The following is a 16,328-nucleotide window of genomic DNA, read 5'->3' on the forward strand; positions in this document are numbered from 1 at the left end:
CCCAGATAATAATGCATTGATGGAAGTCATATTACTGTATCCACAGCATACAGGGGCCACCGAGTGCGTAAAGACCATGGAATCCAGAGGCACAGATCTCACCCAGGGGCAGGAGGCCACACTGACAGGAACGAGTATTTTGGGTCAGTTTCTTCATCCCTTTACCAGTGTTATATTTGATCTWAAACAGTTAGCTATGTTTTTGTCAGTGTGTGATTGTGTTGATGTATCCATTAGGCCCTAATGATAAGGATGCTCCAAAGTCTAGCCACAGYCAGCAGGGTTCAGCTATCTCCATAYGGATGATATTCTGTGTTTTTGTATGTTTGTTTGTGGTTTACTGTAGTTTTTTAGTGTTAAGTGTCTCTGAAGGCCATTAGATCTGAGCCTGGTGTGCACCACTGCCAAGCTCGTTCTCAAGTTGTTACAGAAGGACCTCCGGTAGAGACCACAGTCATGGGGCAAAGGGGTTTGCATACCAGTCACTCAACTTGAGCTCTACTACACAGACCTCTTTCCTCCCCTCGTTAATGTACTGTTGTTTCAACCACTAGAGGAAGCTCCTCCTATTGCACCACCTCTCCTTTTTATAAATGTAATAAATAACTTTCCACCAAGATAGTGCACTTGTCTGACCGCAAACGGGGCTGGGCTCTGAGCTGGTCTCCAGATGTAAGAGCTGAACGCAGTTTGTGTTTACTCAGCGTATGGGCAGGCCAGTCATTAAGGAAGTATGTGTGAAGCAGGAGAGCAGCAGCTGAACAGCAGTACACATGGTGTCTGGCCAGTCCTGCTCACAAGTCCAACCGAGCTGACTGTCGCACCACTCTCCTTCAACACTTGTTCTTTCATTCAAGACCACTATTGATTCTCTCTTATTTGGAATATTATTGGTTTATTCCATCATCTTCAAATGTTAAGGGTATTATATATATATTTTTTAAGAAAGTAAATACATAGGCAGTACTTGGGTTTGGAAGTATATTGCCAACTGATGCACAGATCCCCCATTTTGTTGGAGAAGCTGAAATCTTTATTCATTTCTGCTTTTATTGAATTTGTCGGTCAAGGGCGGCAATGCATCTCTCCAGACTCAAAGACTAGATTTCCACATCTGAAAATGTTATGCTTGTTGTATACCCGGGCTGAGAAGTTTTTCTTCTGGGAATTTTTTCTCCGTGTTTACAATCATATTCCTTGGTGAGAAAACTTCAAACCTCAACTTAACAATTCTGTTTAATCAGTGTTGGAATCACTCCATATAGATTTATTTTGACGAGATCTGGCCCATTTTCCCCTTTTTAAGATCTGTGGGCTCTTACCTACACGCTGTTACTTTCCCCTTTTATATCACTCAGTGCCTTGCACACTGCCTACGTTTGTGTCTATCTCCAAAGGTTTCTATTGCATCACACTGCCCAACCTGAATAATATTCCCCAGCTCTGTTCTGTTGCTCTACTGTGTGTTCAGTCGTGTGTCTATATGTCATATGAAAGAGAGACAAGATGAAGGATGGTAAATCTTACGTAATAGTTTGTATATCATTATCTATGTTGTACCATGTGAAATCTATTGTGATAGGTGGTTTAGGATCAGTCCTCTAAACTCTCTTTTTCACCTTTGTAGGTATGATGGCAGAAACACTTCCAATGATCACAGAGAGAAGGTAAGTTTTTATCAGAGAAATGAATATTTTAGCATAATACTGTACTTCTACAAAGCCCCTTGAACATAGATTATTCATTAGTTTTTTGAGTCCTTGAGACAAAAGACTTCTCTTGCTCCAAACTCCATCTCAATAGAGAGACAGGGTGGTACAGGAATGGGAGAATCAAAAGGCTGGAAATTCGCGGCTGAGAATAAATGCTTGCTGTTCCCGGAGGTGATTTGTCTTTGCGCTTCTCTTTCTACAGATGTTAGACCCCTTTTTGGTAAAGACCTGAGGTTCTTTGGTAGCACTTTGATATCCTGCTCGAATTCAATATGTGAAATAGAAGAGCCACTCCGTGACTAGGAGCACATCACAGTCTTTGAAGTCTGATCCAATTTTTGCTGCTCACCATTTGATGTTGAAAGGATGAAATGAGGAAAACGCAGTAACTCTGCTGAGCATATGTAAGATTTAAAAAGCAAAATCCTTTGGAGGATGTACTTAGAAATGTTAAGCAGATTAATACTTTCCTATAGCTCTTTTATTCAAAGGTAATTTCTTTATATGAGAGGTCTGTCTGTGTTGTTATTTTCAACCTCACAATTAAGTCAGTGTGCTGCTATTTGCAGGGAGGTAGGGGTAATAGCGGGGCCTATGCGATTGCATTAGCATGTGATTAACATTGCAAAACACATTCATGGGTTGTGTCTGCCAAAACAGTAAATWAAAAATAAATGAATTTGAATCCAGTATGACTAAGAAACAATAATAAATAGGCGGSCTGCTTTTACTTGTGTCTTTCTGTCTGTCTGTGTATTTTGTGTTTCCATTGACAGTACTCTTCTGGCTGTGTTTATGCTTCTTCTTTAAAGGTTGCTCCCGACCGCCATGATAAACAACTGAGAAATGACAGCAGAGAAGTCAGAGAAGACACAGTAGTGAAGCCTTGCAGAGAGACAGGCAGCCTGCGAGACACACAGTGTAAACAAGGTAAGCKCGAGCACAGAGCTGAAGGGTGCAGGTAATTACGTAAGGAGACAGGAGAAATCCAGCTTTAATTGATAAAGTGCCATTTTTAATTCAGGAACCCTTTCATCCCTACCAATCCTTCCTGCCTTTTTTTGTTGACAACAAAGGGAGAAAGAATTATGAGTGATATTTATATGGTATTTTAACCTGGGTCAACTGGTCATAAACGACGTCTCAACGCAAGGGTTTTAGAAGTGGAGCTATAGCACTTCAAAGCCTCATTCTCCCACACGCCAAGCCCTTTGCTAAAGATCTCATCAATGGCGCTAATAGACACCCATAGTAACGGTGACAAGAAAATACACAAACCCTGATTTGTTGAACATATGTTTGGTTTGCTTTTTGCCCAAGGCGCTGAATTCCATTAATTCATGCTGCCTGGGAGGCTGAGTGGGTGGTTGAGAAGGGGGCTGCTGATTACGGCCGTCACCCAGCCCACCACTAGCCTGCCTGGGTAATGGGGGCCCGGCCCTTCATTAATGTTATTACGAGACTGAGGTAAGAGACGGAGGTGGAATACCGTTTAGCTGCACGACCGGGAGATTACGTGGATTAGACATGATAATATAACACAGACAGGGCTCTCCAGCGGGCGCGGGATTAGTGTCAGCATGCCACAGCAGGTCTGGGTTAGATAGCAGCTAATTCGGTAATGCTGGATACAGGTGACCCCCGCTCTGAAGCATCACTGCCGCTGACAAGGGACTGCTTTTAAGAATTTATGATGTGTGAATATGAAGGGAAATGCTGGAAGGAATAGCAGTTTGAGTTTAATTTCATTCATTGAAATATGCATTTAAAGTGTTTCCCCCACTGTAGTTCCCTGGTTTATACTAGCAAAAATAATTAAGCAGTTATGCCATTATAAATTGGGAAAATATTCATTATAACTAGCTAGGTCTATTAATGAGGTTTGAAACTCTCTTCTCCTGAGAGCAGGGTAGCTGGTTTRGGGGCAAAATGCTAAATGCTGTYATAAAAACATTTTCATTTTCCGTAAGCCATGGGCTTTCATAATGCTTCACTTGTGTTGTGTGTAGAGGTCACATAGACTTTCAGGTATTCATCATCTCTTTCCTCCACGTTTATATTCTGAGGTCTGCTTATGGCTCAAGTTGCTTTCAGGAAACCATATTTGAATACGTTGAGGGAGGCCACGGGCTCAGGCACCCAGGGTACACTTTGATCCCTGCAGATCTGAGGCCTTTTTTTATCCTGAGGTTGAGCGAGTCATGGAAGCCTGGCCCTGCCAGATGTTTGGAGACCAGGCTTCTTCCTGTATCTCATCCTGCTGACGCCCCTGGTGATCGCTTATATTCTGAGGTGAAACTGGAGTGTTTCAGGACACCAACAGKGAAAGTTGAAAATTAGCCCAGGAAATTCAAATCCGCTTTGCGTTTGGCCAAAAGAGCTGTGGCACGACCCGGAKCCTCTCTGCGTTTGATGGACGCTAAGTCCCTTCTAAGTAATTTGACTGAGCTCAGCTGTGGTGTGTGGTCCAGGACAGCCCCATGTGTGAAGTCAATACAGGAGGAGATTACCCTTAGTTTCAAAGATGTCTGTTTCAGTGTATGTTTAACACAGGGCTAAGGGACTATCCTCCAGCTTTAGCCAGATACCTGCAGTGCTGTCTTTTGTGGAAGGAAGAAGGAAAGAGWGAATTAAAGCACTCCACAGACGCAGCCCTTCTTTACATCCCACTGGGCACAAACTGGTTGAATCAACGTTGTTTCAATGTAATATGTCAACGTATTGTAATATGGAATCTATGTGGAAAATACATTGGATTGCAGAAAGTCATCACCATTATGTCATTATGGTAAAAAAAAACATTTCTACATAGACAAAACTTGTATATAATATGTTGAATTTGTACCTTTGAAACAACGTCAGATCTTCAACGTTATATRCACTATCAGAAGAAAAAAACWGTAGACTGGGCAGCACATCCTACTGGAGAGTTGATTTATTTATAGCAGGGATGGGCAACTTTGATGGGGGTGGGGGCAACTAAAAATCTGAACTCATCATGAGGGGCTGCAGTGACTTGCGGGCCTGCGTACCCACATCCATACCCATACATGCTGTCAGAACCCGTCCTAGTCTTTTGGGTGAAATTTTGTTGTGGAAACCCCTTGCGAGCAAAACATTTTAGCAGCACCCCTCTTGACAGTGGAGACATTCCTGCAATTCTACACATTTTACCATGGGGTGTAGAGAATAATAGTAATAATTTCATGTAATTCTACTCATTTTGCCATGGCACGGAGAGAAAATTGTGCAGTTTTACAGTGTATTTCCTGCAATTCTACAGATTTTGCCATAGGGTGGAAATCTTTTGGGGAAGTTTTTAATATACAGTGGGGAGAACAAGTATTTGATACACTGCCGATTTTGCAGGTTTTCCTACTTACAAAGCATGTAGAGGTCTGTAATTTTTATCATAGGTACACTTCAACTGTGAGAGACGGAATCTAAAACAGAAATCCAGAAAATCACATTGTATGATTTTTAAGTAATTAATTTGCATTTTATTGCATGACATAAATATTTGATCACCTCCAACCAGTAAGAATTCCGGCTCTCACAGACTGTTAGTTTTTTTTAGAAACCCTCCTGTTCTTCTCTCATTACCTGTATTAACTGCACCTGTTTGAACTCTTACCTGTATAAAAGACTCCACTCACACACTCAATCAAACAGACTCCAACCCTCTCCACAATGGCCAAGACCAGAGAGCTGTGTAAGGACATCGGGAATAAAATTGTAGACCTGCACAAGGCTGGGATGGGCTACAGGACAATAGGCACAAGCAGCTTGGTGAGAAGGCAAACAACTGTTGGCGAAATTATTAGAAAATGGAAGAAGTTCAAGATGACGGTCAATCACCCTGGTCTGGGGCTCCATGCAAGATCTCATCTCGTGGGGCATCAATGATCATGAGGAAGGTGAGGGATCAGCCAGAACTACACGGCAGGACCTGGTCAATGACCTGAAGAGAGCTGGGACCACAGTCTCAAAGAAAACTATTAGTAACACACTACGCCGTCATAGATTAAAATCCTGCAGCGCACAGAGCAGGTCCCCTGCTCAAGCCAGCGCATGTCCAGGCCCGTCTGAAGTTTGCCAATGACCATCTGGATGATCCAGAGGAGGAATGGGAGAAGGTCATGTGGTCTGATGAGACAAAAATATAGCTTTTTGGTCTAAACTCCACTCGCCGTGTTTGGAGGAAGAAGAAGTATGAGTACAACCCCAAGAACACCATCCCAACCGTGAAGCATGGAGGTGGAAACATCATTCTTTGGGGATGCTTTTCTGCAAAGGGGACAGGACTGGCACCGTATTGAGGGGAAGGATGGATGGGGCCATGTATCGCGAGATCTTGGCCAACAACCTCCTTCCCTCAGTAAGAGCATTGAAGATGGGTCGTGGCTGGGTCTTCCAGCATGACAACGACCCGAAAGACACAGCCAGGGAACTAAGGAGTGGCTCCGTAAGAAGCATCTCAAGGTCCTGGAGTGGCCTAGCCAGTCTCCAGACCTGAACCCAATAGAAAATCTTTGGAGGGAGCTGAAAGTCCGTATTGCCCAGCGACAGCCCCGAAACCTGAAGGACCTGAGAAGGTCTGTATGGAGGAGTGGGCCAAAATCCCTGCTGCAGTGTGTGCAAACCTGGTCAAGAACTACAGGAAACGTATGATCTCTGTAATTGCAAACAAAGGTTTCTGTACCAAATATTAAGTTTCTGCTCTTCTGATGTATCAAATACTTATGTCATGCAATAAAATGCAAATTAATTACTTAAAAATCATACAATGTGATTTTCTGGATTTTTGTTTTAGATTCCGTCTCTCGCAGTTGAAGTGTACCTATGATAAAAAAATTACAGACCTCTACATGCTTTGTAAGTAGGAAAACCTGCAAAATCGGCAGTGTATTAAATACTTGTTCTCCCCACTGTAATATCTAAGAGTGACTGACAAAATCATTGGGGCTGGTAATTTGACCATGATTACTACAAGTTTAGATACCTGGCTAGACTAACTTTCCAATCTAAAAATTGTTAGCTGACATGGGCTAGTTGAGTGACTGCCAGTAGCTAGGTTTCCATCCAATTGGCGACAGATTTTAATGCAAATTTTCCAAAATCTGCATAACGAACTTGTTGCAGATAAAAATRAGTGCGTGATGATGTAGCGCACACAAAATTTACTTTTAAACTTAAATTTMCATGTACCGAATAAGAATCTAAAGTTTATTGTGCTTCCATTGCATTTTCAACTCTACCTTTTTCTGGCACCACTCCGCCAGGGCCCTCACCTCCTCCCTGTAGGCTGTCTTGTCATCGTTGGTAATCAGACCTACCATTGTTGTGCAAACTTGATGATTGAGTTGAAGATGTGTGTGGCCAACCAGTCATGGGTGAACAGGGAGTACTGGAGGGGGCTGAGCACACACCCTTGTGGGGCCGCCTGTGTTGAGGATCAGCGCAGTAGAGGTGTTGTTATCTACCTTCACCACCTAGGGGCAGCCTGTCAGGAAGTCCAGGACCAAGTTGCACAGGGTGGGGTTCAGACCCTGGGCCCCAAACTTAATGATGAGCTTGGACGGTACTATCGTGTTGAAGACTGAGATGTAGTTAAAGAACAGCATTTTTACATAAGTATTCCTCTTGTCCAGATGGGTTAGGGCAGTGGGCAGTGCGATGGCGATTGTGTCATCCGTGGATCTATTGAGGCGGAATGCAAATTGCAGTGGGTCTAGGGTGTCGGGTAAGGGGGTGGTGATATGATCCTTAAGTAGTTTCTCAAAGCACTTCATGATGACAGACATGAGTGCTACGGGGCGATAGTCCTTTAGTTCAGTTACTTTTGCTTTCTTGGGTACAGGAATAATGGTGGACATCTTGAAGCAAGTGGCGTCAACAGACTGGGATAGGGAGAGATTGAATACTCCAGCCAGCTGGTCTGCGCATGCTCTGAGGACGCAGCTAGTGATGCCATCTGTGCCTGTAGCTTTGCGAGGGTTAAAAAGCTTAAATATCTTACTCACGTCAGCCACGCAGAACGAGAGCTCACAGTCTAGGGAAGTGGTGGTGGCCCGCGTCGACGGCACTGTGTTTTCCTCTAAGTGAGTGAAGATGGTGTTTAGCTTGTCCGGGAGCAAGACGTCGGTGTCCGCATCGTGGCTTCTTTTCCCTTTATAATCCGTGATTGTTTGGAGTCCCTGCCACATACGTCTCGTGTCTGAGCCTTTGAATTGCCGCTACACTTTGTCTCTGTACTAACATTTTGCCTGTTTGATTGCCTATGAAGGGTATAACTGGACTGTTTCTACTCCGTATTCCCAGTCATCTTGCCGTGGTTAAATGCGGTGGTTTGTGCTTTCAGTTTTGCGCAAATGCTGCCATCTATCCACGATATTTGGTTTGGATAGGTTTTAATTGTCACAGTYGGAACAACATCCCCTATACACTTCATGATGAACTCAGTCACTGTGTCAGTGTATACGTCAATGTTATTCTCAGAGGTAACCCGGAACATATCCCAGTCCACGTGATCAAAACGATCTTGAAGCATGGATTCCGATTGGTCAAACCAGCATTGAACAGTCGTTACCAAGGGTACTTCCTGTTTGAGTTTCTGCCTATAGAAAAGGAGGAGCGGGATAGAGGCGTGATCTGATTTGCTGAAGGGAGGGCAAGGGAGGGCCTTGTAGCCGTCCCGGAAGGGAGAGTAGCAATAGTCGTGAGTTTTTGAAGCGCGAGTGGCGCAGGCACTCGTTGATACTTTGTGTTAAAAGTCTGGTAGAGTTTTACTAAGATTTGCTTTATTAAAGTCCCCAGCTTGTGGCCTCAGGATATGTGGTTTCCAGTTTGCACAAAGTTCAGTGTAGTTCCTTTGGAGTTGTCGTGGTATCGGTTTGAGGGGGAATATACATGGCTGTGATGAGGACCAAAGGGAATTCTCTCGGGAGGTAATGCGGTCGGCATTTGATTGTGAGATATTCTAGGTTGAGTTAACAAAAGGGCTTGAGTTCCTATATGTTACCACAATCACACCATGAGTAGTTAATCATCAAACATACACCTCCGCCTTTCTTTTCCTGGAAAGTTCTTTATTCCTGTCTGTGCGATGTACTGAGAAACCAGCTGGCTGTATGTATGGGTACAGTATATCCGGAGAGAGTCATCATTTTCGTGAAACAGAGTATGTTACAGTCTCTGATGTCTCCCTGGTAGGAGATTCTCGACTTGAGCACGTCTACTTTATTTTCCAGTGACTGAACGTAAGCCGCCCTGTAAAGTTCATCAGAAACTATTTCATCTGTAGCCTAATAAACTGCATGGTTTCCCGAGTCGTAGTGGGAGGACCACACACCATATCACCAAGTTTACTTCCTTATGATGGTTATTATATCAATATTTGTGCAAAGGGGTTTCCACTAACATTTCTCTCATTATTAATTTTAACGACACAAAAGATCACACCATGTCGAACGAACKAATTATCTGTCAGCATTAACACCATTTTTTAAAACCTTTATTTAACTAGGCAGGTCAGGTAAGAACAAATTCTTATTTTCAATGACAGCCTAGGAACAGTGCCTTGTTCAGGGGCAGATCGACAGATTTTTACCTTGTCAGCTCYGGGATTCGATCTTGAAACCTTTCGGTTACTAGTCCAACGCTCTAACCACTAGGCTACCTGCCGCCCCAAAATGCATACTATTTTACCGCAACTTCCTGTTTCCATCCCAGCTGGCGTAATTTGTTTTTATACATTATGACTTTACTCACATAGAAACTGGATGGAAACGTGGTTAGTGACTGACATAACAAGAAAAACCGCTGAAGCACAACCAAATTTTGAAATTGCACCTTGTGTATTCTACTATTCTAACTCTCAGTATTAAGTAGAGACCCCTATCTGAGTTAACCCCCCCTGTTGTCAACCTAACACAAATCGAAATGACTTTTGTAATGAGGCTATTTTACAAACTAATGTAACAGTTTTTATTCAACCTTAAAATGAGTAACTCATCCATGGCCACATTTTGAGGTTACTGTAACTATAAAAGTATTATTATGTAATCAAGTGTGCATGTTCAGCATAGCATGCAAAGGTCGCAGGTCTGTGGCGATCTTCACAGAACTTCAAACAGTACTTTTAATGTAATCTCAACTACAATCCTTGTAATTTGATTGTGCTATTAGATGAAATACAGTGATAACACATTAAGTTGTTGTATAAATATAAAATATCTGACATTGTATTCCCATTTGAACTTTGTTGTGCTTTTAAATGGTTGAAAGTGCAGTGATAACACATTGGGAACTCAACAAACTTCTGACTGTCTTTCTGAGTGGGTGAAGAAAGGTTGAAATCTCATCGATCAACGTCTCAACCAAAAATTACCCACATTTCCATGATGAAATAATGTGGTTTGTGTCAAAGCTTGACACACAAAAGTGTCAACCTTTGATTTGCAGCATTTTGTCACCAAGAAAGTTCAGTGAGGTGCATCCACCAAACATTCATGTAAACAGAACACTTACAGTATGTAACTTCTCTCCCTGTCTCACTAGCCTGAATATTAATACAATATGAATAATAATTCAAAATGAGTCAAGCAGACGAAGGCTCTGCGAGCAATGCGGCGATATGATCAGAGTGCTGTTTACGCTCCTCAGTGTGGTAAACAGGCTGGTGCCGAGGATCAGTCAGAGGCTGACTTTATGGTTTATGAAAGCTGAGCTACTTATGTTAACAGGCTTTTTGAAGATTATAGTCCTGGTAAACATACATGTCAGAAGTGAAACAGTGATAAAGAGGAGTCACAACACAGAGACCAATTACCGCTGCGTCTAGAAAGACACTTAACCTGGTCTTTTGATGAGTAGGGAAGAAGAAGGAAAGGAAAAGAGGAAGGCTCAGTACCTTCAAGGTTATTGTTCTGTACCTCGACTCTACAGATGTAGCATCTTCATTTGAGCCAGTTTGCTACAGCAGGAAAAMAATCCTGCAACAACAGAAAATGTTAATTATTATGTGAATTATAATTAATGGACATTTTTTGTAGGGGTTGATACATTTTTTGTTAGGGCAAACCAAGTCCGACATTTTAAAGTGGAAATTACAAACTTTAGAAGCCTTTTTAAACCTTGAATATACTACAAGTTTGCATTTCCTGCAGTGCAGGAAAATTCTCAGGAACAAAATAATGAAGATCCTACATCTGTATAGGGTGTACTAGTCTAGTCATTGTGCCTTGATTTGGTTGGCACCCTGAGCTGTGCTGCAGCTGTGAGTGGTCAATGGGAACACGGCATTAGGACATGGAATTACCCAGTTGCAATGTTCTAAAACCCACGTTTACTGATCCATCCCACTTTCCTACCGTCCAACTTGCTCATTACCAGCAACTCTGACACCACTTACCACATGTCCTCCCACTAGCTGAGCAACCACGACGCCCTACTCCCCCAGTCCAGCCCATACCCTCACCAACACCACCATATCAACATACATCTGCAAGACAAATGATCCACCCTCTCCGTGTTCCTCAGACAAATACTCTCCCTCCCTCTCTCACTGTCTCTCAACCTTTTTGATTTATCTGTCTGTCTCCACCCATCATAGAGGCTGAAATTACAGGTGCGTCGCAGAGGTAGCTGAAATTTGGAGTGGATAGGAAGACTCAACTTAACGGAAGGAAGGAGGACTCTTGTCTGCCACTACCTACCATAATCCTCTTAATGTCAGTGAGAGTAGTTAACAGGATGTACTTCCAAACTACTCATCATCACAATTTCTACAGAATAATCTTTTCAAACGTACCTGTAGTATATGAAGGTATAAGATTATATTGTAACTTTTCTTTTAGTATCGTACAAGTGGCTTGGGTTATTTGGAACGTTTTGTAATGCCAGAACTTTTAAAGGCCCCGTGCAGTCGCAAAAATTATTTTCCCGTGTTTTCACACTCAAAAAATTATTTTCCCGTGTTTTCACATCTCCACACTATGAGGTTGGATTAATACTGTATAATAATACTAATTCCCTTTTAGTGTAAAAGCTGTTTGAAAAGACCGCCTGAAATGTCAGCCTGTTTTGGTGGGATGGAGTTTTGGCCTGCCTGGTGACATCATCAGGTGGTAAATTCAACAATAGACCAAAAGAAAGAGAGTTCCAAACCTCTCTGCCATTAACAGCTAGTTTTCAGTTTTCTCCTCCCAACTCAGACCTTGTCCCAGATATAGTCCTAGCAAAATTCTTGCTGGAGAAATTGCTCTTTGCTAAGAAGCTATTTATATTTTACGATTTTGATTTGAAAACAGTCACAGTAAGGTACATAATTGTTACCCAGAAATTATTTGATATTGAGATACCTTTAAGATATCCTGTTTTTTTAAAGTTGTTGTCCTTTAGTTGTTGATCTTTAGAAGTGGTTATAAGAATGTATATTATCCATCACAGTACATTTCAGTTGCTTGGTTCACTTGCAACATACCAACATGTACTCACTGCTCAATCTGGAAGGCTGTAATGATACATTATACAGAGGTCTGACAAATTATTGACTTCCAAAAAACTGTGGGATTTTCCCAGCACATGAAGATTTGTTCAGAAGTCAAGCCCCAAATCTGCCGTCAGTGGAAATGATTGATTTCAGTGTGAAAAATTGAAAATTGGTTGTAAGTAATAACATCCTCTGCCTGCATTAGTTAAAAACAGATGCAGGAAATGCCCTTTGGACCATTATCTGGAAAACCTTGTGATTTTCCTAGTGTGCCTTATAATTCAAAGCACATGGTTTACCAAATTAAGACATTGGTAATAAATCACAGTAGTCCTGAAAAGCTCTCGACCTCCTATTGAAGTTTGACTAGAGTTAGCTATCTATTCAGGGACTTTCTGTTAGCAATAAACAGTGTGTGTGTGCGTGCGTGCGTGCATGTGAGGGTTTGTGAGGGAAAAAGAGAGGTATGGGCTGCACATGTCTTATTTAGACATCAAAGGACTCCACTGATGATTTTTCATTATAATCCATGCCTTTTGGTGCTTCGGCTCCCTCCATCTGAATAAACAAAGCCCAAGTGGATAACTGGGGTCTGGGAGAAGTCAGGTGATCACAGCACATGATTCAGGAAGTAAATCGATACATCTCTTTAATTTATTCGGCTAAAATCCCATTTAGCAGCTCTTCAATGTTGTTTCTGAGGAGCATTCTGATTTTCAAGGGATTTAAAACTGGTATTTAGACATGTATTACGAATCATCTGAACCTCTTTGAAAATGAAAGAAAGTACCTATCTAAAAAATGATTCTCATCCTTTTTATCTGGAGATGCAAGCATGTACAAAATGTAAGTCTGTTGCAAACTCTGCTGGAATTTGTTAATCTTCTGTATTCTCTGATCATTATTCCTCACCGCAAACATCAGATGGTGCCCACTATTATCATATAGCAAGCCTAGTGTGAGCCACTGRCTGACCTCTTCCCAGACCTACCTGGGTCCAAAATGCTCTCGTGCCAGAAGCCCGTTTGGCAGCCTCAGTGTCTGTAAGATATCTGCGGCAACAACATTCCTCTGGGGCTGGCCTGGATCAAATGGCAGTGATTTCCCAAACAGGCGGAGATGGGAAGCCTGACCCTTTCTCAGATCTGCTACACGCTTTAATCGCTGCGGGTCATGCTGGATAAATGGGGATGTTGGAACTGAGAGTTGTGTTTCTGACTCCTAGACTGCACAGACACACAGGGATCCAGCTGTATATCAGAGCAGCCAAGTTACAATCATTCACTCAGGATGGAGGGTCTAATGTGAATATAGAAAACATCTCACCTCAGACCCCAAACATAAATCTCCTCCATTCAGTCGTGTAGTGCTGTGATGAATCGTTGCTTTGCCATGAACATCTGATGTCCTTAGTTTGTTTGTTTTAAAGGAAAGGGCCATGCCTGACTGAACAGACCTTGTGAAATAACAAGATTGCATGTCAGCTAACTAGCTATCTCTAGCATGACTACTCTTAGTTTAAAAAAAATTCTTAACAACATATTTTGTTCCAGTGATAAACAGTTCGAGCTGCTATATAGTTACATTATTCTGCAGTATGATTACATTATGAAACTTTGTTCAAGGACGTCATTATTCTTGATTGAGTGCTTTGATGCTGTTTCAGGGGAATTAGAAATTTGCTTATCAAACCCATTTCAGACATCATTAAAATAACATATTTTTTGTAAAAACCTAAGGTGCATAATACACCAAACCGCAATCCCCACACCAATAGTGCCATGCTCCAACCAGCTGAGCTAATGGTTGTTTAGATACATTTCAGAATGGTATTTGCACAGGAGGTTGACTAGTACGCCTACTACACATTCAGAATCAAACCATGAAGGAAACAGTGTCCTAAGGGCATTTTGTCAATTCCCGGCTGCCAATTGCTAATCTAAATGTATTCGACACCTCAAGTTAGAATTATATGACAAACAGTATAAGTCAAAAGTAGCATAGGGTTCTCTTTCAGTTATTAATTTCGATATCTCAGATGTGAGATACCTACTCTCTTGGAAGTACCTTTCAAAAGCGTCTGTTGGAGACAGACAGGTAGAGTGGAGAATGAGGTGAGACCCTCACTTCCATAAAAGGAGCCACTCTCCCTCCCTCTGGTTATTCTCACTTCTCTTCCTCATATCGACTGAATACCTGTTTGCCTTCTTATCTGCTCACAAGTAAACCGTGAAGGATATCGCTGCTGAGCGTAGGTCTTCAGACCCTGTTGAGAGGTTGAGTACTAACGGGAAGGTTTTTGTTTTCGAGTAGAAATTCCTTTTCTACTTTTCAGTCTCCATTGGTAGTTGGCGTCATTGCTAGCTATTGGGTCTGGGTTAGCCCACGCTGCAAGGCTTAGGTTAACTTGGCTAGTATCTAATGTTAATGGCGTACCAAACTAGCTAGTTAGGAGCCTTGCAGCTAACAGCTAGCAATATTGAGCAACAAATAACGCTATAGCCACGAGGCTAGCTAGCAGCTACCTCGTGGTGAAGGTGTGCCGTGGCTAGCTCAGTGCTGGCTGAAAGAAACCGTGTGACCGAGCTAGCCTTCAGCCATGAAAGCTGAGAGAATCATTCTAGTTAACACAACCTTGACTTTTTCCACATTTTGTTGTGTTACACCCTGAATTTCAAATTGGTGGTATTTAGTTTTTTTTTGTCGCTGGCCTACATAATACTCCATAATATCAAAATGGAATTATGTTTTTAGACATTTTTACAATAAAATATGAAAAGCTGTAATGTCTTGAGTCAATAAGTATCCAAACCCATTTGTTATGCATCCTAAATAAGTTCAGCAGTAGAAATGTGCTTAACAAGTCGCATAATAAGTTGCATGGACTCACTCTGTGTGCAATGTGGTGGCATATTTCTGCTTTATCAATGAGGAGAGTTACAAACTACACACACCAGTCAGAGTTATACTTAAACTARATTTTTTTAAARAAGAGCTTTGCAATAGCCTTTTTGACTTTCAATGATGCGCTATCTCTAATGAAACATTTAAAAAATACCTTTTTAGGCTCTTTAGGTTTTATCACCCAAAGACATCGTAAATCTTCTCTGTCAGTGCACATACACACACAATAGTTAACAGAATATTCTATTCTGTCGAATAAAACAACCATTATAATGCAATACAAGCATTATAACATAATCTTGCAATTTTCCACGACAGCAATAATAGTGTTAAACATKATTTTTTTATGACTACCTCGTCTCTGTTTTCCAATGCCTCGCAAAGAAGAGCACCTATTGGTAGATGGGTAAAAATTAAAAATCAAGCAGACACTGAATATCCCTTTGAGCATGGGGAAGTTATTAATTACACTTTGGATTGTGTATCAACACACCCAGTCACTACAAAATACAGGGTTCTTCCCAATTCAGTTGTCGGAGAAGAAGGAAACTGCTCAGGGATTTCACCATGAGGCCATTGGTGACTTTATAACAGTTACGGAGTTTAATGGCTGTGATAGGAGAGAACTGAGGATAAATCAACATTGTATTTACTCCACAATACTAACCTAATTGACAGAGTGAAAAGAAGGAAGCCTGTACAGAATAGACTCACAGTTGTAATCGCTGCTGAAGGTGATTCTAACATGTATTGACTCAGGGGTGTGAATAAATGTATGTAAATTAGAATTTCTGTATTTATTTTTCAATATATTTGCAAAAAAACATTGTTTGCACTTTGTCATTATGGTGTATTGTGTGTAGATTGGTGAGAGAAAACCCCCAGTTTTTATCCATTTTGAATTCAGGCTGTAACACAARAGAACCTGCAATAAGTCAAGCAGTATGAATACTTTCTGAAGGCACTGTAGGTTAAACTAGACGAGAGAACAGAGCTAGCAATGCTATCGTGTTGCTGGTAGGGTATGCTAGTGAGGTTGGCTTGCTTAGAGGCWAGGCTCCTAACTAGCTAGCTTGGTACGCTATTTATATAAGATACTATTTGCTAGCCACAAGCCGCAGGGCTTCTAACTTGCTAGCCTACGCCGTCTACACGTTGTTCTTGCAACAAGCATTGCTCGGTCCCCTAACAAGCCTTGTCCCTCGCAATGGCGAATGCTA

The 16,328-nt window shown here is 41.7% G+C and overlaps 1 protein-coding gene across 5 annotated transcripts in view; it reads left to right on the forward strand.

Annotated features, from left to right (window-relative positions):
- Positions 1-16,328, forward strand: part of myo3b (myosin IIIB) — a 104,098-nt gene that overhangs the window by 67,121 nt on the left and 20,649 nt on the right. For all 5 annotated transcript variants that reach the window (XM_024003053.1, XM_024003059.2, XM_024003084.1 and 2 more), the window contains 3 exons: positions 47-143; positions 1,628-1,667; positions 2,525-2,642. In XM_024003053.1, the coding sequence (XP_023858821.1) occupies positions 47-143; positions 1,628-1,667; positions 2,525-2,642 (255 nt within the window). The remainder of the gene's footprint in view (positions 1-46; positions 144-1,627; positions 1,668-2,524; positions 2,643-16,328) is intronic.

Source organism: Salvelinus sp. IW2-2015, linkage group LG2, assembly GCF_002910315.2.
Source record: "Salvelinus sp. IW2-2015 linkage group LG2, ASM291031v2, whole genome shotgun sequence".
Taxonomy (NCBI): domain Eukaryota; kingdom Metazoa; phylum Chordata; class Actinopteri; order Salmoniformes; family Salmonidae; genus Salvelinus; species Salvelinus sp. IW2-2015.